The sequence below is a fragment of the Dendropsophus ebraccatus genome, chromosome 6 (assembly GCF_027789765.1).
Source record: "Dendropsophus ebraccatus isolate aDenEbr1 chromosome 6, aDenEbr1.pat, whole genome shotgun sequence".
NCBI lineage: Eukaryota > Metazoa > Chordata > Amphibia > Anura > Hylidae > Dendropsophus > Dendropsophus ebraccatus.
Window position 1 is genome coordinate 149,924,047 of NC_091459.1, and position 27,476 is coordinate 149,951,522.

The window sequence follows — 27,476 nt, forward strand, 5'->3', positions numbered from 1 at the left end:
CTGACAGGTTAAACCTTCTGGAAAAAGGGTTTTCGGACGATGTGGCCGATATCCTATTGTCTTCAAGAAGACCAGCAACTATGAAAGTTTATAACAGAGTGGCGAAGGTTTTTAGATCTTGGTGTGGATCTCAGTCGGTGTCCGTGCCTTCTCTTCCAGATGTGCTAAAATTCCTTCAAGAAGGATTCGCTAAAGGGCTAAAATTCAATACCCTCAAGGTACATTTCTCGGCAATTAATTATGTGTTTGAAGGGAAGTTTTCAAATCAACCTTTAGTAAGAAGATTTTTCAAAGCTATTAGGAACCTTCGCCCTCCAGTCAAAAGTCCAGTAGCCACATGGGACCTTTCCATAGTTCTCGAAGTCTTGTCTGGTCCTCCGTTCGAACCTCTGAATGAAATTTCCCTGAAGTTTTTATCATGGAAAACACTTTTTTTGGTGGCCATAGTCTCAGCCAAGCGGGTCGGTGAGATGCAAGCTCTCTCATGCAGAGAGCCATATCTTTCTATTAAGCATGACTGTCTCATTCTACGTACCAGACCAGGTTTCCTCCCAAAAGTGCCTTCTATTGCTAATCTTAACCAGGAGATAATTCTCCCAAGTCTCCAACCTCAGGATAGCGACCAGGACAGACTCCAGCTGTTGGATGTTAAAAGATCAGTTTTGACCTACCTGTCTCGTACAGAAGAGATAAGATCATCAGACTCTCTCTTTCTACAATTTCAGGGTCCAAATAAAGGTAGAGCAGCTTCCAAAGCCTCCCTTTCAAGATGGATCAAGGATGTCATCGCAGAGTGTTATAAGTTAAAAAGCTTAACTCCACCAATGGGAATCAGGGCCCATTCTACACGCTCTACATCCACATCCTGGGCTGAACTGGCTCAAGTCTCCTTGCAACAGATTTGTTCAGCTGCTACGTGGTCCTCCCCTACTACGTTTATGAGACACTACAAGTTGGATGTTCTCTCCAATGATAGGGTGGCCTTCGGCAGAAAGGTGCTGGAAAAAGCGTTCTCTGGCTAATATTACCCTCCCTTGTGTTGGCATTGCTTTGCTTTCCCTTATGTCTCTGTGCTGCCGTAGGACGAAATGGAAAGCTCGAATTTACTCACCGAAATTTCTTCTTTCCATGAGTCCGTAGGCAGCACAGCATCCCACCCTAATAAATTATGTTATTGCTGCAGTACTTACACGTCTATTCCTTGTCTGTGGTGGGGTTTTATGATGTTGGCCTAATGGTTTAATGAGTTAATTACCATGATTAATTAATCTTGTTTCTTCTGCCTAGCAGTATGGGATAATCTAGTTAACCCTTATGTCTCTGTGCTGCCTACGGACTCATGGAAAGAAGAAATTTCGGTGAGTAAATTCGAGCTATATCCAGGTCAAGTCTCTTGCTATATAACAGCTATACTTACTGTATCCAGGTCCAGTCTTCTGAAGGCTGCTATATACCAGCTATACTTACTATATCCAGGTCAAGTCTCTTGCTATATAACAGCTATACTTACTATATCCAGGTCCAGTCTCCTGAAGGCTGCTATATACCAGCTATACTTACTATATCCAGGTCCAGTCTCCTGAAGGCAGCTATATACCAGCTATACTTACTGTATCCAGGTCCAGTCTCCTAAAGGCAGCTATATAACAGCTATACTTACTCTATCCAGGTCCAGTCTCCTGAAGGCAGCTATATAACAGCTATACTTACTGTATCCAGGCCCAGTCTCCTGAAGGCAGCTTTATATCAGCTATACTTAGTGTATCCAGGTCCAGTCTCCTGACTGCTATATACCAGCTATACTTACTGTATCCAGGTCCAGTCTCCTGAAGGCAGCTTTATATCAGCTATACTTACTGTATCCAGGTCCAGTTTCCTGAAGGCAGCTATATATCAGCTATACTTACTGTATCCAGGTCCAGTCTCCTGAAGGCAGCTATATAACAGCTATACTTACTCTATCCAGGTCCAGTCTCCTGAAGGCAGCTATATAACAGCTATACTTACTGTATCCAGGTCCAGTCTCCTGAAGGCAGCTATATAACAGCTATACTTACTGTATCCAGGTCCAGTCTCCTGACTGCTATATAACAGCTATACTTACTGTATCCAGGTCCAGTCTCCTGAAGGCAGCTATATAACAGCTATACTTACTGTCTCCAGGTCCAGTCTCCTGAAGGCTGCTATATAACAGCTATACTTACTGTATCCAGGTCCAGTCTCCTGAAGGCAGCTATATAACAGCTATACTTACTGTCTCCAGGTCCAGTCTCCTGAAGGCTGCTATATACCAGCTATACTTACTGTATCCAGGTCCAGTCTCCTGAAGGCTGCTATATACCAGCTATACTTACTGTATCCAGGTCCAGTCTCCTGCTATATAACAGCTATACTTACTGTATCCAGGTCCAGTGTCCTGAAGGCAGCTATATAACAGCTATACTTACTGTATCCCGGTCCAGTCTCCTGCTATATAACAGCTATACTTACTGTATCCAGGTCCAGTCTCCTGAAGGCTGCTATATAACAGCTATACTTACTGTATCCAGGTCCAGTCTCCTGAAGGCAACTATATACCAGCTATACTTACTGTATCCAGGTCCAGTCTCCTGAAGGCAGATTTTTTGACTTGTGCTGGTTGAAAAAAACAGACTAAACCCAGGAAATCCGTCCAGTACAGAGAGTCACAGCTCAATAACTGTTCTGATAAGTAAAAAAATAAACAATAAATAGTAAATTGCAGACTTACTTTATATCTCATCTACTGTTGATTTAGATTTTGAAAGTTATAACGACAGCGACACAAGGGGAGCGATTACACTGCAGCTGGGGGGGGGGGGGGGGAGAGGGGTGCGGCCGTAGCTACACTGGTATTTAAGGGACAGCTGTTCTGAGCTTTATGAGTGGTGATAGGTCAGAGGGCAGCCTTGATTTACCTTTAAGGTACAGTGTGCATCATGATCATGTTCTCCTCATTGCACATGCTAAGCTCCACCCCCACGTCATACTGTGTCTGTTACTAGAGACAGATTTCCCTTAACAACAGGCAGGAGACAGCAGATTGCATAGAATGAAAACATTTAATGACCAAGACTTTAGAGTTGTTGTTTTTTGTTTGGTATTATTCGCTTTATAAGAATAATTCCTGGCAACTGAAAACAGGAAAACAATGTTAATAAACTTCTCAGGTGGTCTATGGCAGTGAAGGGGTTAATGCAGTGAAGGGATCAAAGTTTGTTGAAATGACAGGGCCAAGTTAACACACATATACAGCTCTGCTCCATCACATATACAGCTCTGCTCCATCACACACACAGCTCTGCTCCATCACACACACAGCTCTGCTCCATCACACACACAGCTCTGCTCCATCACACACAGCTCTGCTCCATCACACACAGCTCTGCTCCATCACACACAGCTCTGCTCCATCACACACACATCTCTGCTCCATCACACACAGCTCTGCTGCATGCACAATACACACCCAGCTCTGCTCCATCACACACACAGCTCTGCTCCATCACACACAGCTCTGCTCCATCACACACAGCTCTGCTCCATCACACACAGCTCTGCTCCATCACACACACAGCTCTGCTCCATCACATACACAGCTCTGCTCCATCACACACACAGCTCTGCTACATTGAAAAATACAGCTTTGCTGCATCATACATACCCAGTTCTTCTGCATCATACACACAGCTCTGCTCCATCACACACAGCTCTGCTGCATCATACACACACAGCTCTACTGCATCATACACACACAGCTCTGCTGCATCATACACACACAGCTCTACTGCATCATACATACCCAGTTCTTCTGCATCATACACACACAGCTCTGCTGCATCATACACACACAGCTCTACTGCATCATACACACACAGCTCTACTGCATCATACATACCCAGTTCTTCTGCATCATACACACACAGCTCTGCTGCATCATACACACACAGCTCTGCTGCATCATACACACACAGCTCTACTGCATCATACATACCCAGTTCTTCTGCATCATACACACAGCTCTGCTGCATCATACACACACAGCTCTACTGCATCATACACACACAGCTCTGCTGCATCATACATACCCAGTTCTTCTGCATCATACACACAGCTCTGCTATATCACATCACACACACAGAGGAGACCACCCAGCAGTGTGCCCGACCACCAGCGAAGGAGTCGGGGTGGTCGGACACTGTCGGCTGCTCTGTCTGTGGATTATAAGATGCAGGATATACAAGATATTATTGGTAATTATTGGGTAATGGAAGAATCTGTGAGGAATCCAATAGATGATGACGGGGGGCAGCACTGCAGTCTCCTCTCAGGTCCTCTTCATTCACTGGTGATGAGTTCTCTGACTCTTCTGATTCATCGGCCAGTCTCCCGTACTTGGTTGTCACGCCCAGTAAACGTGGCCTGTGAGTCCACGGAAGGAGTCAGGAATGTGAGTCCACGGAAGGAGTCAGGACTGTGAGTCCACGGAAGGAGTCAGGAGAGCCGGGATTACGGGTCTGATGGGAGGTGGTGTGCCGCACCCAGATATCTCACGGTCTGTGTTACTGGGATCTGAGAGGAGGGAAGGGGGTGGATTGGTGGAGGATTATAGGAACAGCCAGGGAGGTTTTCTAATCATGCAGTGGCGTCTGATCCTGGCAGATTTGAGGACTGTATGTTGGAGATTCGAGGACTGTATGTCGGAGCCAGTAATTGTGTAGATTGATGTAACATTACCGCCATTAACATGCGTATTTTCCTGTGTTTAGAGTCCACGGAGTGCGGCCACCGAGAGGCGGCCGTCAGCTTCTGCCAGGACGCAGCCGAGGATTCCAGCAAAGACTCCTCAGAAGAACCGTCCATCATCTCACCCGACAGGCGGCCTCATCCCTCAGACGTCACAGAAGAAAGAGAGGCGGCTCCGGAGTCTGATTCCGAGCCGTCCAGCCAGCAGCACCAGTTCTCTGCCATAAGCAGCACCCTGCACAGCCTCTCCTCACACCAGCGCGAGTCCAACCTTCTCATGCAGGAGCAGAACGCCATCTTGTCTCAGATCGCGTACTCTCTCAACCTGCTGCAGATCCAGCAGACAGATGGACTGGCCACCCTGGGCAGCATCATCCAGAGGGGCATCGAGGTCATCCGTCCTCACTCGGGTATGACACCCAATGATCGGACCACCGAGACCCCCAACGTCCACACAGGACTGCGGCGGCAGGTGAAGAGTGTGAGCGATGCCGATCAGCCGGTCCCTCCGAAAAGAAAAATAACATAGTCCCCCCCCCCCCATGACTTACATCTGTGCGGCTTCTATTGAGTTTTTGGGTCCTGGTAATTTTTATTTTTTAGAAATCGTCTCTTAGTATAAAATATTTGAATATTATTTTAAATAAAGAAAAAAAAGTTTTCAAACAACTCGAGACTTTTTCTTTTTTGTGAGGAACAAATGTGAGAAAAAATGTTGGGTGACCCCAAGCCGTTCCTCCCCCGACACCGTGATGGTAGATCTGTGCGGATTCTGCTGGATGGGCCAACAATCCCACATAAAGCGTTACACACGGGTTCCTGCGCTTCTCACAAAATAAGACCTGGCGTCATTTTTCAGGCTTTTTGGAGTAAGTTTAAAATATAATAAGCCCTACCCCAATAATAAGCCCTACCCCAATAATAAGCCCTACCCCAATAATAAGCCCTACCCCAATAATAAGCCCTACCCCTATAATAAGCCCTACCCCAATAATAAGCCCTAACCCTATAATAAGCCCTACCCCAATAATAAACCCTACCCCAATAATAAACCCTACCCCAATAATAAGCCCTAACCCTATAATAAGCCCTACCCCAATAATAAGCCCTAACCCTATAATAAGCCCTACCCCAATAATAAGCCCCACCCCAATAATAAGCCCTACCCCAATAATAAGCCCTAACCCTATAATAAGCCCTACCCCAATAATTAGCCCTACCCCTATAATAAGCCCTACCCCAATAATAAGCCCTACCCCCTATAATAAGCCCTACCCCAATAATAAGCCCTACCCCAATAATAAACCCTACCCCTATAATAAGCCCTACCCCTGTAATAAGCCCTAACCCTATAATAAGCCCTACCCCAGTAATAAGCCCTACCCCAATAATAAGCCCTACCCCAATAATAATCCCTAGTTACCATCAGCTGACCAGATCCCTGACAATGGGGGGTTAAACATCAGCCAATTAGGCCAGACGTGGAGGGAGGTATACAGTATGGGGGAACAACTACAGAGGGGGGAGGTATACAGTATGGGGGCCTAACTGCAGAGGGGAAGGGAGGTATACAGTATGGGGGGCCTAACTGCAGAGGGGGGGAGGTATACAGTATGGGGGGCCTAACTGCAGAGGGGGGGGAGGTATACAGTATGGGGGAACAACTACAGAGGGGGGAGGTATACAGTATTGGGAGGCCTAACTGCAAAGGGGGGGGGAGTTATACAGTATGGGGGCCTAACTGCAGAGGGGGGGGAGGTATACAGTATGGGGGGCCTAACTGCAGAGGGGGGGGAGGTATACAGTATGGGAGGCCTAACTGCAGAGGGGGGGAGGTATACAGTATTGGGAGGGAGGTATACAGTATGGGGGGCCTAACTGCAGAGGGGGGGGAGGTATACAGTATTGGGAGGGAGGTATACAGTATGGGGGGCCTAACTGCAGAGGGGAAGGGAGGTATACAGTATGGGGGAACAACTACAGAGGGGGGAGGTATACAGTATTGGGAGGCCTAACTGCAGAGGGGGGGAGGTATACAGTATGGGAGGCCTAACTGCAGAGGGGGGGAGGTATACAGTATTGGGAGGGAGGTATACAGTATGGGGGGCCTAACTGCAGAGGGGGGGAGGTATACAGTATTGGGAGGGAGGTATACAGTATGGGGGGCCTAACTGCAGAGGGGAAGGGAGGTATACAGTATGGGGGAACAACTACAGAGGGGGGAGGTATACAGTATTGGGAGGCCTAACTGCAGAGGGGGGGAGGTATACAGTATGGGAGGCCTAACTGCAGAGGGGGGGAGGTATACAGTATTGGGATTACCCACAGAGATTATTTGTCCGGACAATGGTGTGAGGGCCGATGAGTCTGGCAAACTCTAATATGATGGTTAACACTTGTTCTCTACTGTACTGTAGATGGTGAGTGAGCTGTCTAGACCCCCACAGCATATTCTTGACGTTAGACCCGTTTCCCGCTAAGCTTAGGGTGATGGATGAGCTGACACGTCCCCCATGTTCCTCCCCGGATGCTGTGACCTGTTATACTCTGTACACATTTCTCCGACAGTAACGTGATGATACGTATGTTCCCCACATCTGACCACCTGTACAGTGGATCCAGCTGGCGACCCCCAAATTCCTCCAGATACTAGGGTGTTAGACGTGCGTTCATCACTTTACTGCTGATGGTGTGAGGGCCAAGCGGATGAGTCTCTCAAACTCCTCCCCAGTGACTATGATGGTAGACTCCTGTTCTCTTCTAAACTCCTCCCCAGTGACTATGATGGTAGATTCCTGTTCTCTTCTAAACTCCTCCCCAGTGACTATGATGGTAGATTCCTGTTCTCTTCTAAACTCCTCCCCAGTGACTATGATGGTAGACTCCTGTTCTCTTCTAAACTCCTCCCCAGTGACTATGATGGTAGACTCCTGTTCTCTTCTAAACTCCTCCCCAGTGACTATGATGGTAGACTCCTGTTCTCTTCTAAACTCCTCCCCAGTGACTATGATGGTAGACTCCTGTTCTCTTCTAAACTCCTCCCCAGTGACTATGATGGTAGACTCCTGTTCTCTTCTAAACTCCTCCCCAGTGACTATGATGGTAGACTCCTGTTCTCTTCTAAACTCCTCCCCAGTGACTATGATGGTAGACTCCTGTTCTCTTCTATACTGTAGATGATGTGTGGGCTGAGCCATCAAACCCCCAAATTGCTTTCTTGATACTGGGATGTTGGTTATGTGTTTCTTGCTGTACTGTGGATCATGTGCAGACCGATATGACGTGTTCTCCGAATTCCTCCCCAGTTGGGCACCTGATCCCCCCTATACTGTGCCGACAAGTCCCCCAAATTCCTCTCCAGGTACCATGATTGTTCCCTGCTTCACCATGGATAGTGTTTGGCCCATGGATGGGGATGGAGATGGTAAATGGAAATTGCCAAGCCTGGGTTACAGCTATAGGGCGGGTTCAGACTACGGAATTCTCGTGGATAAATTCAGCTGAATTCCGTTGCCTGTATGCGCTCATGACCGCGCGCCTTTCCGCCGGCTCCATAGACACCATTCTATGGGCCGGCTGATTTCGCTATCCGCCGAAAGAAGTGACGGAATGCGGAATCCGCCCGTGCATAGAATGGTGTCTATGGCGCGAGGCTGTGAGCGCGTACAGGCAACGGAATTCGGCAGAATTTATCAGCGAGAATTCCGTAGCCTGGGCCCACCCATAGTCCAAATTCTGATGAATCTCTGCTCAGTCCTCACAATATAAGCCAATCGAGGTGATGATGATCCGCTGAGCGCCCAGAGCTGGTGCACAGCGAGTCTAGGACATTCCAAGATATTCAACATTTATCCTATGACTGTTCACTAATTAAGGTGGAGCACTGAAATGGTTAAAAAAAAAGTTTGTTTTTTAATGTGATGTAGTCCGGTTCCGTATGGTTATGTTTATTTCCTAATGGGGTGGAGATTGTTTGTTCACGAGATGGAGCTAAGTTCTGTTTCTGAGTGCTTCTCAATTCCAGTCCTCGTGGTCACCAAGCGATCATATTAGGGATTTCCTTAGTATTTCACAGGTGATATAGTTATACTCCGTGCATCAGGTATTATCACAGGTGATATAATTATACTCAGTGCATCAGGTAGTATCACAGGTGATATAGTTATACTCCGTGCATCAGGTATTATCACAGGTGATATAATTATTATCAGTGCATCAGGTATTATCACAGGTGATATAATTATACTCAGTGCATCAGGTATTATCACAGGTGATATAATTATACTCAGTGCATCAGGTATTATCACAGGTGATATAATTATACTCAGTGCATCAGGTATTAGCACAGGTGATAGAATTATACTCTGTACATCAGGTATTAGCACAGGTGATATAATTATTATCAGTGCATCAGGTATTATCACAGGTGATATAATTATACTCAGTGCATCAGGTATTATCACAGGTGATATAATTATACTCAGTGCATCAGGTATTATCACAGGTGATATAATTATACTCAGTGCATCAGGTATTAGCACAGGTGATAGAATTATACTCTGTACATCAGGTATTAGCACAGGTGATATAATTATTATCAGTGCATCAGGTATTATCACAGGTGATATAATTATACTCAGTGCATCAGGTATTATCACAGGTGATATAATTATACTCAGTGCATCAGGTATTAGCACAGGTGATATAATTATACTCTGTACATCAGGTATTATCACAGGTGATATAATTATACTCAGTGCATCAGGTATTAGCACAGGTGATAGAATTATACTCTGTACATCAGGTATTAGCACAGGTGATATAATTATTATCAGTGCATCAGGTATTATCACAGGTGATATAATTATACTCAGTGCATCAGGTATTATCACAGGTGATATAATTATACTCAGTGCATCAGGTATTAGCACAGGTGATAGAATTATACTCTGTACATCATGTATTAGCACAGGTGATATAATTATTATCAGTGCATCAGGTATTATCACAGGTGATATAGTTATACTCAGTGCATCAGGTATTATCACAGGTGATATAATTATTATCAGTGCATCAGGTAGTATCACAGGTGATATAATTATACTCAGTGCATCAGGTATTATCACAGGTGATATAGTTATACTCAGTGCATCAGGTATTAGCACAGGTGATATAATTATTATCAGTGCATCAGGTATTATCACAGGTGATATAGTTATACTCCGTGCATCAGGTATTATCACAGGTGATATAATTATTATCAGTGCATCAGGTATTATCACAGGTGATATAATTATACTCAGTGCATCAGGTATTATCACAGGTGATATAGTTATACTCAGTGCATCAGGTATTATCACAGGTAATATAGTTATACTCAGTGCATCAGGTATTATCACAGGTGATATAATTATTATCAGTGCATCAGGTATTATCACAGGTGATATAGTTATACTCAGTGCATCAGGTATTATCACAGGTGATATAGTTATACTCAGTGCATCAGGTATTATCACAGGTGATATAGTTATACTCAGTGCATCAGGTATTATCACAGGTGATATAGTTATAATCAGTGCATCATTGTAAGGGATATCCTCAAAACATGACTTGGTGGGCCATGAGGACTGGAACTGTGAAGCCCGGCTAGATGTGGTGGGGGTTGAATCCTCATTGGGTGTAGTTCTTTATGGGTGAGGTTTATTTCCACTTGGGGTACAGATTAGTTCTTCATTATGTTTGTTCCTTATGGGTGGCATTTGAAGTTGAGTTGTCCCTCACTGAGTGAGGTCCTCAGAGATAAACGCCACTCGTAGTGGCTCAAGTCCAATTGCTGTCTGAAAAACATGGGTACAGCCTATGGCTATATCTATTTTTTTCCGGACTCCCTAAGGTCGTATCGAACGTCTTTAGCCACCGATATTGTATTGCAGAATGATCAGACTCAGGTATACTCCAGCTGTGCTCATCTCGAGTCCTCTTGAAATGGACATACGTTTTTAGAGGGTGAGGTTTGAACCCTTACTGGGTATGATTCTTCATGGGATGGAGTTTATAACCTTTGGGATGTGGTTCAGTGGCTTCACATATAAACTGCAATAGTTGGTGGGTTGTGCCTCGGTATATTGTGAAGAAGGTCTGAAAATTGTTTACATAAAGGTGTTTGTATAACGTTTCGGCAACTTTACTATCCTACTACTATTCCACTATTGTGGAAGCAGATGGCAGACCCTGTGTTTGCGACATCGATGGGTGACAACAGTCTTCAGATCTCCTAAATGTTTAGTGATATAAAATGAGAAGGCAGGAGAGTTCCTGTAAGGGTATGTGCACACTGAGGAAAACACGCAGAGGACTTGCCGCAGATTCCACCACTCGTGCCCACGCACTCCCACTTCACTCTCCACCTGTGCCTTAAAGGGGTAGTGCGGCGGTAAAGAATTATTCACAGAATAACACACATTACAAAGTTATACAACCTTGTAATGTATGTTATGTCTGTGAATGGCCCCCTTCCCCGTGTCCCACCACCCCCACCCGTGTACCCGGAAGTGTGGTGCGGCCGCGTCATCAGCTGCTCAGCCGCGATTGGCTGAGCCAAACTGTGCTCAGCCAATCGCGGCTAAGCATCTGATGACGCTGAAGAGGGCGGCCGGCACTTGGGACGGTCGGAGGGATTCGGCCCGGCCATCCAAAGACGACATCACTGACTGAAGATCGGAGACGAGTCGGCACGTGACAGGTATGTATAGCGCACCACACTTCCGGGTACACGGGTGGGGGTGGTGGGACACGGGGAAGGGGGCCATTCACAGACATAACATACATTACAAAGTTGTATAACTTTGTAATGTGTGTTATTCTGTGAGTAATTCTTTACCGCCGTACTACCCCTTTAAGGCTCTGTCCACGGGGCAACAGTGAGGAGCAAACGAGCGCTATCAGCGCATCATGTTTGCGTCCGTTCCCTGCTCACTGCTATTCCATGTGGAGGCAGCGAGCGGATAAGTGCGGGAGGGCCGCTTGGAGCTGCCCGGGTGATTGCTAGATCGTCCAGGCAGCCCATAGAGGCTAGTGGCGGTCTGCTGCCTCCCATTCCACGGAGCGACAGCAGCAGATCGCTGCTAACACAGTCATTTGTTTTTCAACATGTTTGAAAGACAAACGACGCAGCGATCAGTCGACATGAACGATGTCGACTGATCATTGCCTTCTATTCCACGGCAAGATTATTGGCTGTAACGTCTGATATCGGCCGATAATCGTTCCGTGGAATAGGGCCTTTAGACTCCATTCTATGGTCAGGCAGATTCCGCCATCTGCGGCCTCTGTGTGTTTTCCTTAGTGTGCACATACCCTTAATCAGGTTAAACCGTGCCGACCTTTTACATATAGGAATGAGATTGTATTGATTTGGCAGTGCCCGGTGAAGTGGTACAAATAACAGGACACAGAACACTGCAGATAATTCACCGTCTCCTCTTCTCTCTCGCTAAACAGACAGTTCTGCAGCATCCAGGATACAAGAGGAAATGTGGATAAACCAGACGACTGGAGATACGGAAACCATTGAGCGCTCCAACCAAGGTGAATGGAGAGACTTCACACCAACCAACATGAGAGAATTCCAGGCAGCGTTTAGGAATGGTTTAACCCATGGACGGGTCTGGCCATAAGTGGTAGACCTGACTATTTCAGCCCATATTTGCCCATAGCATGTCCGAGTCTGTCCTAACCATGCCCTTGATTCTTTTTTACTAACCATACTGTGCCATAATATGCTTACACTGTGATCAGTTTTACCTATATGTACCCAACAATGCTACTAGCTAGGTCTTTGGTAGCCTAAGGGTCCTGAGTAGGGGTCCCCATGGTGTGAGTGTCTCTTCTGTAACACTATCTTACTTTCGTTCATTTTACAGAGAATAGACGAGAGATGGCAGCGGCCGACAGCTCAGCGGGGGCACAGTGCCTCCTTAACGGCTCACTGTATAGATGGAACAACTGGCACAATCATGTTGGTATCCTGTCACCTCTGCCCCAGCACAGAAGAGACCGTCCATACCAGTGCAACGAATGCTTTAAAACCTTCTCAGATGTGTCCCGTTTTCTTAGACACCAGATTGGTCACACCGGGGGGAGACCATACCACTGCCGACACTGCGTGAAGACCTTCAGACAACCCTATGAGCTCATGGTGCATCAGAGAGTTCACACGGGGGAGAAGCCATACCAGTGCAACGTGTGCGGCAAAAAGTTCATCAAGAACTCAATCCTGAAGGTCCATCAACGCATTCATACAGGAGAGCGACCCTACAAGTGCACCCACTGCTCCAAGAGCTTTGTCCAGTCCCATCATCTGAAGACTCACCAGCGGACGCACCTTGGCGGCAGGATGCAGAACTTCTAGATGGGCATCATGACTACCAGACTTCTGAGGGGATGGGGGTGATGGAAACATTAAGTGAATAGGAGGTTCCTTAATTTGAGATAGGATGAAGGATTCCAAAGCCAAAGATCATGAAGAGGAGGAGTGATCACCTGTAATATACCAAAACTAGGGATTGTAACTACACCCCGTAACCATTAAGAACCATTAACATGTTTAGGGGATTAGACACAACCAGTAGAAATGTATCCCCCTAGTTGGAACAGTTTCCAATCTGGTCTTATTACAATGTTTGGCACCTGGTTGATACACGACAGTAATAATGTCTGACTATGGTCTGGTGGGCAACTAGTCATACACTGAATGTCCCCTTTATCAGAGCCCGCAGCCCTCTCTTCTCCACATCCATGACCCTAAAGAGCCACATAAAATCCAGTGATCAGTTTTCTGTGGATGATTTTCTGAGTCTCTTGACAAATAATGGGAAAATTCATCAATCATAACAAATTCTGGTCTTTGGGGCTAGGCTAGCCAGGTCGGATCTCACTGCCAACCTTGTGTGGTCCAGAGTATTTGGAGGGGATGGGGGGGGGTGATTGAACAGCCAGATAGATGCAGATCTCTGTGGAGAAACCTGGCCGGCCAGATGGATTCAGATCTTTGTGGAGAAAAATCTACTGGACAGATGATTCTAGATCTCTGTGAAGAAACGTCAACTGCTCAAAACATGGTAGGTCAGATGGATCGAGAAACATGGCCCAGTCACATAGATCCAGATCCCTGTGTAGAAACATGGGCGGTCAGAAAGATCCAGATCCCTGTGTAGAAACATGGCCCAGTCACATAGATCCAGATCCCTGTGTAGAAACATGGGCGGTCAGATGGATCCAGATCCCTGTGTAGAAACATGGTCGGTCAGAAGGATCCAGATCCCTGTGTAGAAACATGGCGGGTCAGATGGATTTAGATCTCAGTGGAGAAACATGGTCGGTCAGATGGATCCAGATCTCTGTGGGTAAATATGGATGGTCAAGTGGATCTAGATCTCTTTGGAGAAAAATAGATGGTCAGATGGATCCAGATCTCTTTTGAGAAATGTTGCCTGGTTAGATGAATGTCTTCACCAGATCTTTGTGGCGCTGTGCTGGGTTGGGATTTGGCTAACATTTCTGAGAGGTGTGAACAGTTTAGGTTGGTTAAGGAGGTGTACTAGTTGGGGGGGGGGGGAGGTTTTATTGGTGCACCCTGGCTCCTCTGATATCTGGGCTACAGGAACATGGCAGTGAGTTTTCTACCTTCCCTGGCCTAATATTACTCAGATCTTAATCCTCTAGACATATCTGAAGTAGAACGGGGCTGTTCGGAACAGGTCAGATCCTCTGTCTAATGTGCGTCTAGAACTGTGAAGAGATCCTGTCCTTATGGGCGGACATTACTGCGGAACCATCTCATCCGTCAGTGAATTTATAAACTGCAGTTCTGAGTGAGCACCAGATGTCTAAAGCTCCTACAAGACCCCCAGAGAGTAAAAGTCCTCACTTTATGTGTCATTCTGTGGAAAGACATTTATAGGTGAGGAATTTCAACCTATCCTATTGTGTGAACATACCCTCAATCGTCCTAATGGTAATGTGGTCACTTGGGGGGTGGTTGTTCTGATCAGCATATGGATGTTGTGGTTCCAGGTTTGCCTTTAGGTTCCGTGATATCCCGAAATGTCCGGCAACGTTCCAGGAGTATGTGGTCGGTGCCGCCATTGTTGGTGGGAGCGTTGTGAAGACGATTATTACCTGCGAGCAGTGATACTAGGAGGGGCTGTGCAGGTTGTTCAGTGAAGGTCCAGGGTTCCGCTGGGACATTTCAGTGCAGGGATCTTCATGGCGGAGCTGAACTCCTTTCGCAACAACAGAGCAGGCAGCGACATCACTGAGATTTGGGCCAGAAAACTCCCAACATCATTCATCTTCTCAGCCAAGGAGTCCTCAGTACAGTAAGTGCTCGGTCTGGACTCCTTCTGCTATTCATAGGCAGGACGCTTCTTACCGCCTAAACCTGGAAAAATGTGCCATCCACAGTGCTCCCATAACATTGCCCCATAACACTGCCATCCACAGTGCTCCCATAACATTGCCCCATAACACTGCCATCCACAGTGCCCCCATAACATTGCCCCTTAACACTACCATCCGCAGTCCCCCCATAACATTGCCATACACAGTGCCCCCATACCACTGCCATCCAGTGCCCGCATAACAATGCCCCATAACACTACCGTCCGCAGTCCCCCCATAACATTGCCATACACAGTGCCCCCATACCACTGCCATCCAGTGCCCCCATAACACTGCCATCCACAGTGCCCCCATACCACTGCCATACACAGTGCTCCCATAACATTGCCCCATAACACTACCATCCGCAGTCCCCCCATAACATTGCCATACACAGTGCCCCCATACCACTGCCATCCAGTGCCCCCATAACACTGCCATCCACAGTGCCCCCATACCACTGCCATCCGCAGTCCCCCCATAACATTGCCATACACAGTGCCCCCATACCACTGCCATACACAGTGCTCCCATAACATTGCCCCATAACACTACCATCCGCAGTCCCCCCATAACATTGCCATACACAGTGCCCCCATACCACTGCCATCCAGTGCCCCCATAACACTACCATCCACAGTGCCCCCATAACATTGCCCGATAACACTGCCATCCACAGTGCCCCCATTACACTGCCATCCACAGTGCCCCCATAACATTGCCCCATAACATTGCCATCCACTGCCCCCATTACACTGCCATTCACAGTGCCCCCATTACACTGCCATCCACAGTGCCCCCATAACATTGCCATCCAAAGTGCCCCCATACCACTGCCATCTAGTGCCCCCATAACATTGCCCCATATCACTACCATCCGCAGTCCCCCCATAACATTGCCATACACAGTGCCCCCATACCAATGCCATCCAGTGCCCCCATAACATTGCCCCATAACACTACCATCCGCAGTGCCCCCATAACATTGCCATACACAGTGCCCCCATACCACTGCCATCCAGTGCCCCCATAACACTGCCATCCACAGTGCCCCCATACCACTGCCATCCAGTGCCCCCATACCACTGCCATCCGCAGTCCCCCCATAACATTGCCATAAACAGTGCCCCCATACCACTGCCATACACAGTGCTCCCATAACATTGCCCCATAACACTACCATCCGCAGTCCCCCCATAACATTGCCACACACAGTGCCCCCATACCACTGCCATCCAGTGCCCCCATAACACTACCATCCACAGTGCCCCCATAACATTGCCTGATAACACTGCCATCCACAGTGCCCCCATTACACTGCCATCCACAGTGCCCCCATAACATTGCCCCATAACATTGCCATCCAGTGCCCGCATAACACTAGCATCCACACTGCCCCCATTACACTGCCATTCACAGTGCCCCCATTACACTGCCATCCACAGTGCCCCCATAACATTGCCATCCAAAGTGCCCCCATACCACTGCCATCCAGTGCCCCCATAACACTACCATCCAGTGGCCGCATAACACTACCATCCACACTGCCCCCATTACACTGCCATCCGGAGTGCCCCCATAACATTGCCCCATAACACTGCCATTCACAGTGCCCCCATAACATTGCCCCATAACACTGCCATTCACAGTGCCCCCATAACATTGCCCCATAACACTGCCATTCACAGTGCCCCCATAACATTGCCCCATAACACTGCCATTCACAGTGCCCCCATAACACTGCCATTCACAGTGCCCCCATAACACTGCCATTCACAGTGCCCCCATAACATTGCCATCCGCAGTGCCCCCATAACATTGTCATCCATAGATCCCTGTAACACCGCCATCCGCAGTGCCCCCATTACATTGCCAGTCACTATATCAGTGCCCCTATAATAGCACCATCCAGTGTGCCCATAATAGTGATACCTCCACACGTAATGATGTCCTCCAGTCACATCCAGAGCTGCAGTCATAGGCTGCCATGACCCATCAGCTCCCAGGTTGCATCACAGGAGGGTGTGGTGGAGCTCTGGAGGTGACTGGAGTATACGGCCGTTCTCCCACGTTCCGTGCACTCACTGTATGGTTTATTTAGGTAATTTTCTTGGTTCTCCCCAGGGGATCTCATGTATCTCTCAGGAGGTCAGTGGTGTCTCCCTCCATTGTGGTGACGTATCTACCTGTATCTAAGCTCAAGCTAACGAGAAGTCGAATCCTAGGTGCGGCCTCTCTGGGCACAACCGCTGATCATCATGTGACTGATCAGAGACGAGCCTCGAGGGTTAACTACTGATCAATAAAGAGAAATGATACAGCTGCTCCTTGTGGTGGGGACGTTATTATGTGATTGGTCAGGAGGGGTAACTCGGGGGCGGGGCCGAGGAGAAGCCTTCACAATCCATCCATTACAGCCAGTCCCCATGTATCAGTGATGTCATCCAGGGGGCGGGGCTGTGACTACCGCTCTATACATGATATACAGGCTGGTGTCAGTAGTAATAGTAGAAGGTGTGACGCTCTCTGTATTATGCTCCAGGTTTCTGCCCCCTCCCTTCCCCACACCCATTGCTGGTCGGGGTCCACGCTCCTCCCGGTCTCTGCACTGCCTCTGGTCTGGGATTTAAAGGGCCAGTGTGACTTTGCCTCGCCTTCTCCCTACTAATCCTATTTACAGTGACTGTGCTTCCCTGAGTGTTGTCGGATCCTCGTGTTCCTGTGCTGAGATCCCGTACATCCTGACCTGTCTCTGAGCTTACACTTCCCACAATCCCCATCTGTACGGGTGGCTGACACAGAATGTCTGACCTGCCTCTGAAGCCGCCTGCCCCTCTGGTCCTGGTCAGACTCTCTTGTTGGCGCCCGGTTTGCTGACACGGCTTATTTGGCCGTTCCCCTTTTTGGTTCTTGGGCACCAGGTCCTGTTCTCGCTGGGACAACAGGACCTGGTGACCTCTGGCCGCAGACGTCCAGCTTCCACATCCTGGAGTGGGATAAAGGGTAAAGACCTAGATGGCACTTAGACTCCACTACCTGGTGTTACACACTACTCAGTACTGCTCTATAATGTCCTCCAGGCTGACACCAGATGTCTATATCGGAGGGAGACACCGAGATGCTGCTGAGTGCCGGCAGCTCTAGTATGTGTTATACGTCACCAGAGAATAACGGGAGAGAGAGCCAGAGAGCAGGGAGAGAGTGCTCAGAAGAAGAGAGACAATGGAGGGAGAGAGTGCTCAGAGGAAGAGAGAGAACGGAGAGAGAGTGAGACAACGGAGGGAGAGACAATGGAGGGAGAGAGTGCTCAGAGGAAGAGAGACAATGGAGGGAGAGAGTGCTCAGAGGAAGAGAGAGAACGGAGAGAGAGTGAGACAACGGAGGGAGAGACAATGGAGGGAGAGAGTGCTCAGAGGAAGAGAACGGAGGGAGAGAGTGCTCAGAGGAAGAGAGAACGGAGAGCGAGAGAGCTCAGAGGAAGAGAGAGAACAGAGGGAGAGAGTGCCCAGAGAAAGAGAGAACGGAGAGCGAGTGCTCAGAGGCAGAGAGACAATGGAGGGAGAGAGTGTTCAGAGGAAGAGAGAGAACAGAGAGAGAGTGCTCAGAGGAAGAGAGAGACAACGGAGGGAGAGAGTGTTCAGAGGAAGAGAGAGAACAGAGGCAGAGAGTGCGCAGAGGAAGAGAGAAAATGGAGGGAGAGAGTGCTCAGAGAACAGGGAGAGGGAGAGAGTGCGCAGGGAGAGGGAGAGAACGGAGGGAGAGAGGCTCAGAGGAAGAGAGAGACTCAGAGGAAGAGAGAGAACGGAGGGAGAGAGGCTCAGAGGAAGAGAGAACAAAGAGAGAGAGAGAGAGAGAGTGCTCAGAGGAAGAGAGAGAATGGAGGGAGAGTGCTCAGAGAACAGGGAGAGGGAGAGAGTGCGCAGGGAGAGGGAGAGAGTGCTCAGAGGAAGAGAGTGTGCGCCCCCCCAGGAATCACCAGACATTCAGCAGAGCCAAACATTGTTATATTGATGTAGTGTGGGCGGCGGCTCTACATACATGGCGTCCAGTTAGCCCCTCCCTCTTCAGAACGCCCGGGATGATGAATAAATTAGAATGCGGCTTCAATACAAAAACTGAAATAAATAGGAAATCAGAAAAGTCACATTTACACAGAGAGTGCCCACCCCACCCCCGCCATCAGGAATCTGGGAGGCGCCCCCCCCCCCCCCTTATATCTGCATTTAGGAAAGCTGGGTAAGGCTGTGGCCTCCAGGGGGCAGCACCTGGCTTTCTTAAGTGGATTGTGAACATGTGACTCTTCACCAATGTCAGGTCAGCAAAATATTCTTTGGTCAGGAGCCTGGGAAAGCAGGGTGCCCTACAGTGATGCTTATACAGGTTGTCACCCAGCTTCCCCCTAATGTAGAGAACAAGCTTCTATACAAGAGCCTGGGGAAGCTGAGTGCTCTGTAGTGGTGTCTATAGAGGTCGTCATCCAGCTTCCCCCTAATGTAGAGAACAAGCTTCTATTCAGGAGCCTGGGGAAGCTGGATGCTCTGTAGTGGTGTCTATAGAGGTCGTCATCCAGCTTCCCCCTAATGTAGAGAACAAGCTTCTATACAGGAGCCTGGGGAAGCTGGATGCTCTGTAGTGGTGTCTATAGAGGTCCTCATCCAGCTTCCCCCTAATGTAGAGAACAAGCTTCTATTCAGGAGCCTGGGGAAGCTGGATGCTCTGTAGTGGTGTCTATAGAGGTCGTCATCCAGCTTTCCCCTAATGTAGAGAACAAGCTTCTATTCAGGAGCCTGGGGAAGCTGGATGCTCTGTAGTGATGTCTATAGAAGTTGTCATCCAGCTTTCCCAAGCAGACAGACCGTTGGGAGCCCCCTAACATTCATAGGCCATAGTACAGTGGGACCCCAGAAGGTCAGGGGGGGCAGGACAGTTCCTCCTGGGCTCCTCGGGCCCCTCCACCTGGTAGAGCTTCCTCCAGAAGGAGTCCAGTTTGCCATCATGAACCCGCTGGTGCCGGACCAGGGTGGAGTGCTGGGTGAAGCTCTTGCCACACTGGGGGCAGGTGTAGGGCCGGTGGCCGGTGTGGATCTGCTGGTGGGCCTTCAGGTTGGAGATTTTGCTGAAGCCTTTGTGGCAGACGTCGCAGGTGTAGGGCTTCTCCCCGGTGTGGATCTTCTGGTGGCCGGTCAGGTGGGAATGCTCACTGAAGCACTTGGCGCACTGGGGGCACTTGTAGGGGCGCTCGCCGGTGTGGGTGCGGATGTGGTTGCTGAGGTGCCCCTTCTGGCTGAAGGTCTTCTCGCAGTGGCCGCACTTGTAGGGTCGGGCCCCTGAGTGTTTGCGTCGGTGCCGCACCAGGCTGGAGTGCTGGCTGAAGCAGAGCTCACACTCGGGGCACTTGTAGGGCTTCTCGCCGGTGTGGATCCGCTGGTGGACGATGAGGTTGGAGTTCTCGCTGAAGCTCTTGTCGCACATGGTGCACTTATAGCGCTTCTCCCCGGAGTGGACGCGCAGGTGGACGGTCAGGTGGGAGTTCTCGCTGAAGCTCTTGCTGCACTCGGAGCACTGGTAGGGCCTCTCCCCGGTGTGGATCCGCCGGTGCGCCTTCAGGTGGGAGTTCCTGGTGAAGCCTTTGCCGCACTCGCCGCAGCGGTAACGCTTCTCCCCCATCAGCATCAGACGCTGTTTGCTGTGGACGCTGTAATTCTCGTAGAAACCGCAGTCAAACTCGCTGCGCACCGGGCGCTCCCGCATCAGGAGGGCGGGGTGGGTTAGGCTGCTCAGATACTTCTCAAACTCCAGAGTGTTCTCCAGAGAGTACGCCGAGGGGAGGGGCCTGCTCAGACCCGCCTCCGAAAACAGGAACTCCCCCTCAGGGCTCATCAGCGGGGCGGGGCTAAGCAGCTTGGGCGTGTCTCCGGGGGTCCGATCCTCAAGGCTCCTCTCCTGGTCCATCCCTGATGATAGGAAAATAAAATGGTGTCATGTTACTCTAGTCGCATCCAGAGCCGCCCTCGCCATTCTGCCAAACTCCACCTCCAGAGCCGCCCTCGCCATTCTGCCAGACTCCACCTCCAGAGCTGCCCTCGCCATTCTGCCAGACTCCACCTCCAGAGCCCCCTCCCCATTCTGCCAGACTCCACCTCCAGAGCTGCCCTCGCCATTCTGCCAGACTCCACCTCCAGAGCCGCCCTCGCCATTCTGCCAAACTCCACCTCCAGAGCCGCCCTCGCCATTCTGCCAAACTCCACCTCCAGAGCTGCCCTCGCCATTCTGCCAGACTCCACCTCTAGAGCCGCCCTCGCCATTCTGCCAAACTCCACCTCCAGAGCAGCCCTCGCCATTCTGCCAGACTCCACCTCCAGAGCCGCCCTCGCCATTCTGCCAAACTCCACCTCCAGAGCAGCCCTCGCCATTCTGCCAGACTCCACCTCCAGAGCTGCCCTTGCCATTCTGCCAAACTCCACCTCCAGAGCCGCCCTCGCCATTCTGCCAGACTCCACCTCCAGAGCCCCCTCCCCATTCTGCCAGACTCCACCTCCAGAGCCGCCCTCGCCATTCTGCCAGACTCCACCTCCAGAGCCCCCTCCCCATTCTGCCAGACTCCACCTCCAGAGCTGCCCTCGCCATTCTGCCAGACTCCACCTCCAGAGCCCCCTCCCCATTCTGCCAGACTCCACCTCCAGAGCCGCCCTCGCCATTCTGCCAGACTCCACCTCCAGAGCCGCCCTAGCCATTCTGCCAAACTCCACCTCCAGAGCCGCCCTCGCCATTCTGCCAGACTCCACCTCCAGAGCCGCCCTCGCCATTCTGCCAGACTCCACCTCCAGAGCCCCCTCCCCATTCTGCCAGACTCCACCTCCAGAGCCGCCCTCCCCATTCTGCCAGACTCCACCTCCAGAGCCGCCCTCGCCATTCTGCCAGACTCCACCTCCAGAGCCGCCCTCGCCATTCTGCAAGACTCCACCTCCAGAGCCCCCTCCCCATTCTGCCAGACTCCACCTCCAGAGCCGCCCTCGACTGGGTTCCGGTGGGGGAAGGGGGGACCTGTGCAGGACATGTGACCCCTGTATAACAGGACGATCCCTGTAACATCCCGACCCCCAATAAAGAGGAGAAGCACTGATGACATCACTCACCAGCAGCAGGATCGGGTGGCTCTGTGTCATCTTCAGACTGCCGGTCACTCTCGGGGGTCGGTGCCGTCTCCTCCTCATCCTCCTCCTCATCCTCCTCCGCTTCCTCTTGTTTCACAACAACCACAAGTTCTTGGGAAGCCGGTGATGTGGCTGATAACAGAGAGCAGAGGACACTACATAAACACGACAAGGAATGTGCCGAAAGGTCAGAGACGGGGCCTGAAGAGAGGCGGGGGGGGGGGGGGGGGGGGGAGTGCGGAGAGAGAGAGGCTGAAGATTAGGGAAAGAGAGGTACAAGAGACAGGGGGGACAGGGACCACTGGACAGCCGCCACTGACCTCGGTCCTCTGACTCAGTCTCGGAGTAATAAACATTCTTCTCCTGTTCGACTTTCATTGGATGTTCTGGTTTTCTCGCTCGACTGCCTGCGGGAAGAGGATGACATCGGGTCACATGACGCGACACACAGCAGAGATGGCCTCAGGTCACATGATGGGAGACACAGCAGAGATAACCTCAGGTCACATGACGGGACACACAGATGACCTCAGGTCACATGATGGGACACAGAGATGACCTCAGGTCACATGATGGCGGTCACCTCGGCTGCAGTCCCGTGCTGGGTGTCTCCTTGCCGTCTCTCTTTCCTCCAGGTCTTTACATTGGATCCTCAGCAGGATGTCTGGGACCAGGACGCCGCCACCTGTCAGTGCGACACGAGAGACACCTGTATGAAGCGGTCACATGGCCGGCCACGTTTCCTCGTGTCTCCACTACACTGTGACCGCGGGGATGCGGCTGCCACTCACTTGTTGATGGAGTAACGTTACTGCGCTCGCCCGGCTTCTCTAACTTCACCAGCAACTCAGGGTTCAATATTCTGTAACCTGCAGACAAGAAGAATCGGGGTCAGGGATGTGACTGCGGAACGGGAGAGGCCAGCGCCACTCCGGAGGACGGGAGAGGCCAGCGCTGCACCGGAGGACGGGAGAGGCGTGAGGCCAGCGCCGCTCCGGGGGACGGGAGAGGCCAGCGCCGCTCCGGGGGACGGGAGAGGCCAGCGCTGCTCCGGAGGACGGGAGAGGGGAGGGGCCAGCGGCGCTCCAGGGGACGGGAGAGGCCAGCGCTGCTCTGGAGGACGGGAGAGGGGAGGGGCCAGCGGCGCTCCGGAGGACGGGAGGGGCCAGCGGCGCTCCGGAGGACGGGAGAGGGGAAAGGCCAGCGCCGCTCCAGGGGATGGGAGAGGCCAGCGCTGCTCCGCAGAACGGGAGAGGGGAGAGGCCAGCGCTGCTCCAGAGGACGGAAGAGGGGAGAGGCCAGCGCTGCTCCGGAGGACGGGAGAGGGGGGAGGCCAGCGCTGCTCCGGAGGACGGGAGAGGGGAGAGGCCAGCGCTGCTCCGGGGGACGCGAGAAGGCGGCGACGCTCTGGATGGGACACCACAGCTCTCATCATGCTGGGAGTTGTAGTGGTGATTTGAGGCAGCACATGGCAGTCAGCAGGGGGCCACGGATGTGAGGGGTCTCTTACCCAGGTCCCGCAGGGCGCGGTGGATTTCCTTCATGGCGCTCCGGTAGAGCTCCCGCTGCCACTCCTCCATCACCGCCCAGTCATCCTCCTCGAAGCATGCCGCTACGTCACGGAACGTCACCGCCACCTAGAGACACCGAAGGAGAACAACCATCACACACTGCTGCTGAACTACAAGTCCCAGCACACTCAGCGGGCGCCGCGTACCATGGCAGACAGGGAGCTGCCCGTCCTCTGCTCTCTAGGTTTCTCCATCTCCACATGGAGGAGGCCTGAAAATACAGAAGAGAGTGTCAGCTCCTGCGCCACCCGCCCCTCTGGGCAACACATGAACCGAGACACAACTAAGAGGGGTGCCCCCCCAATACAACATCACCCCCTCATAACAAGTGGTGCCCCCCAATATCCTATCACCCCCCATAACAAGTGGTGCCCCCAATACCCCATCACCCCACATAACAAGTGGTGCCCCCCAATACCTCATCATCCCCACATAACAAGTGGTGCCCCCCAATACCTCATCATCCCCACATAACAAGTGGTGCCCCCCAATACCCCATCACCCCCCCATAACAAGTGGTGCCCCCAATATCTCATCACCCCCATAACAAGTGGTGCCCCCAATACCCCATCACCCCCCCCATAACAAGTGGTGCCCCCAATATCTCATCACCCCCATAACAAGTGGTGCCCCCAATACCCCATCACCCCCCCATAATAGGTGGTGCCCCCCAATACCTCATCATCCCCACATAACAAGTGGTGCCCCCCAATACCTCATCATCCCCACATAACAAGTGGTGCCCCCCAATATCTCATCACCCCCCATAACAAGTGGTGCCCCAATACCCCATTACCCCCCCCATAACAAGTGGTGCCCCCAATACCTCATCACCCCCCATAACAAGTGGTGCCCCCCAATACCCCATCAACCCCCATAACAAGTGGTGCCCCCAATATCTCATCACCCCCATAACAAGTGGTGCCCCCAATACCCCATCACCCCCCATAACAAGTGGTGCCCCAATAACCCATCACCCCCCCCCCCCATAACAAGTGGTGCCCCCCAATACCTCATCACCCCCCCATAACAAGTGGTGCCCCCAATATCTCATCACCCCCATAACAAGTGGTGCCCCCCAATACCTCATCACCCCCCCATAACAAGTGGTGCCCCCAATATCTCATCACTCCCATAACAAGTGGTGCCCCCAAATACCTCATCACCCCCCATAACAAGTGGTGCCCCCCAATACCTCATCACCCCCCCATAACAAGTGGTGCCCCCCAATACCCCATCACCCCCCCATAACAAGTGGTGCCCCCCAATACCCCATAACAAGTGGTGCCCCCCAATACCCCATCACCCCCCCATAACAAGTGGTGCCCCCCAATACCCCATAACAAGTGGTGCCCCCAATACCTCATCACCCCCCATAACAAGTGGTGTCCCCCAATACCCCGTCACCCCCCCATAACAAGTGGTGCCCCCCAATACCCCATCACCCCCCCATAACAAGTGGTGCCCCCCAATACCCCATCACCCCCCCCATAACAAGTGGTGCCCCCCAATACCCCATCACCCCCCATAACAAGTGGTGCCCCCAATATCCCATCAACCCCCAAAACAAGTGGTGCCCCCCCCAATATCCCATCACGTGGTGCCCCCCAATACCTCATCACCCCCATAACAAGTGGTGCCCCCCAATATCTCATCACCCCCCATAACAAGTGGTGCCCCCCCAATACCCCATCACCCCCCAACAACAAGTGGTGCCCCCAATACCCCATCATCCCCCATAACAAGTGGTACCCCCAAAATATCCCATCACCCCCCCATAACAAGTGGTACCCCCAAAATATCCCATCACCCCCCCATAACAAGTGGTGCCCCCAATACCCCATCACCCCCCCATAATAGGTGGTGCCCCCAATACCCCATCACCCCCCATAATAGGTGGTGCCCCCAATACCCCATCACCCCCCATAACAAGTGGTGCCCCCAATACCCCATCACCCCCCCATAATAGGTGGTGCCCCCAATACCCCATCACCCCCCCATAATAGGTGGTGCCCCCCAATACCCCATCACCCCCCATAATAGGTGGTGCCCCCCAATACCCCATCACCCCCCCATAATAGGTGGTGCCCCCAATACCCCATCACCCCCCCCCATAATAGGTGGTGCCCCCCAATACCCCATCACCCCCCATAATAGGTGGTGCCCCCCAATACCCCATCACCCCCCCATAACAAGTGGTGCCCCCCCAATATCCCCTCACCCTCTATGACAAGCTCCTCCCCCAGGATAAGTGGCGCCCCTCCCCTCACTCCGTGACAAGCCCCTCCCCCAGGATAAGTGGCGCTCCTCCCTTTACCGCCTGTGACAAGCTCCTCCCCCAGGATAAGTGGCGCCCCTCCCCTTACCGCCTGTGACAAGCTCCTCCCCCAGGATAAGTGGCGCCCCTCCCCTTACCGCCTGTGACAAGCTCCTCCCCCAGGATAAGTGGCGCCCCTCCCCTTACCGCCTGTGACAAGCTCCTCCCCCAGGATAAGTGGCGCCCCCTGTGACAAGCTCCCGGTATCACACTGTAATGTAACGCTGGCTGTATAATCCTGCACTCACCCGGCTCGCGGTGACCCCGGCGTCTCCTCTCCGCCTGACATCGGAACCGGAAATGCACTCAGGATTTGGCGCCTGCGCATTACACTAGAGAAGCCGGGGACCGACCACGTGACTGCCCGTACTGGGCGGTGCCTCTCTTGTTTCCGCCCGGACCTGATAGAAGAGGCTGGTAATGTCCACCGCCCACACTGTAACGTCACCAGGTCACATGACTTCCTCAAGTCACGTGACTGTTATTCCGTTTCGCTTGGATGGTCTCTAGGGCTGCCACAAGTTTGCTTCTCTCTGCAGGGAAATGTCATGGGGGCACAGCAGTAACTATAATGGGGGCACAGCAGTAACTATAATGGGGGCACAGCAGTAACTATAATGGGGGGCACAGCAGTAACTATAATGGGGGCACAGCAGTAACTATAATGGGGGCACAGCAGTAACTATAATGGGGGGCACAGCAGTAACTATAATGGGGCACAGCAGTAACTATAATGGGGGCACAGCAGTAGCTATAATGGGGGGCACAGCAGTAACTATAATGGGGGGCACAGCAGTAGCTATAATGGGGGCACAGCAATAACTATAATGGGGGCACAGCAATAACTATAATGGGGGCACAGCAGTAACTATAATGGGGGCACAGCAGTAGCTATAATGGGGGCACAGCAGTAACTATAATGGGGGCACAGCAGTAACTATAATGGGGGCACAGCAGTAGCTATAATGGGGGGCACAGCAGTAACTATAATGGGGGGCACAGCAGTAACTATAATGGGGGGCACAGCAGTAACTATAATGGGGGGCACAGCAGTAGCTATAATGGGGGCACAGCAGTAACTATAATGGGGGGCACAGCAGTAGCTATAATGGGGGCACAGCAGTAGCTATAATGGGGGGCACAGCAGTAACTATAATGGGGGCACAGCACTAACTATAATGGGGGCACAGCAGTAACTATAATGGGGGGCACAGCAGTAACTATAATGGG

The 27,476-nt window shown here is 51.2% G+C and overlaps 1 protein-coding gene and 1 pseudogene across 5 annotated transcripts in view; one reads left to right on the forward strand and one right to left on the reverse strand.

Annotated features, from left to right (window-relative positions):
- Positions 1–17,521, forward strand: part of LOC138794541 (zinc finger protein 34-like) — a 51,598-nt gene extending 34,077 nt beyond the window's left edge. For 3 of the 5 annotated variants that reach the window (XM_069973261.1, XM_069973260.1, XM_069973259.1), the window contains one exon: positions 4,788–5,396. In XM_069973261.1, the coding sequence (XP_069829362.1) occupies positions 4,788–5,293 (506 nt within the window). In that variant the 3' untranslated portion in view covers positions 5,294–5,396. Of the gene's footprint in view, positions 1–4,787; positions 5,397–12,264; positions 12,352–12,686 lie in introns of those variants that run through there. The other 2 variants (XM_069973262.1, XM_069973263.1) reach the window with 2 other exon arrangements.
- A 1,895-nt stretch (positions 17,522–19,416) lies between these two features.
- The window catches only part of LOC138795361 (zinc finger protein 271-like), a 31,211-nt pseudogene continuing 23,151 nt past the window's right edge, over positions 19,417–27,476 (reverse strand).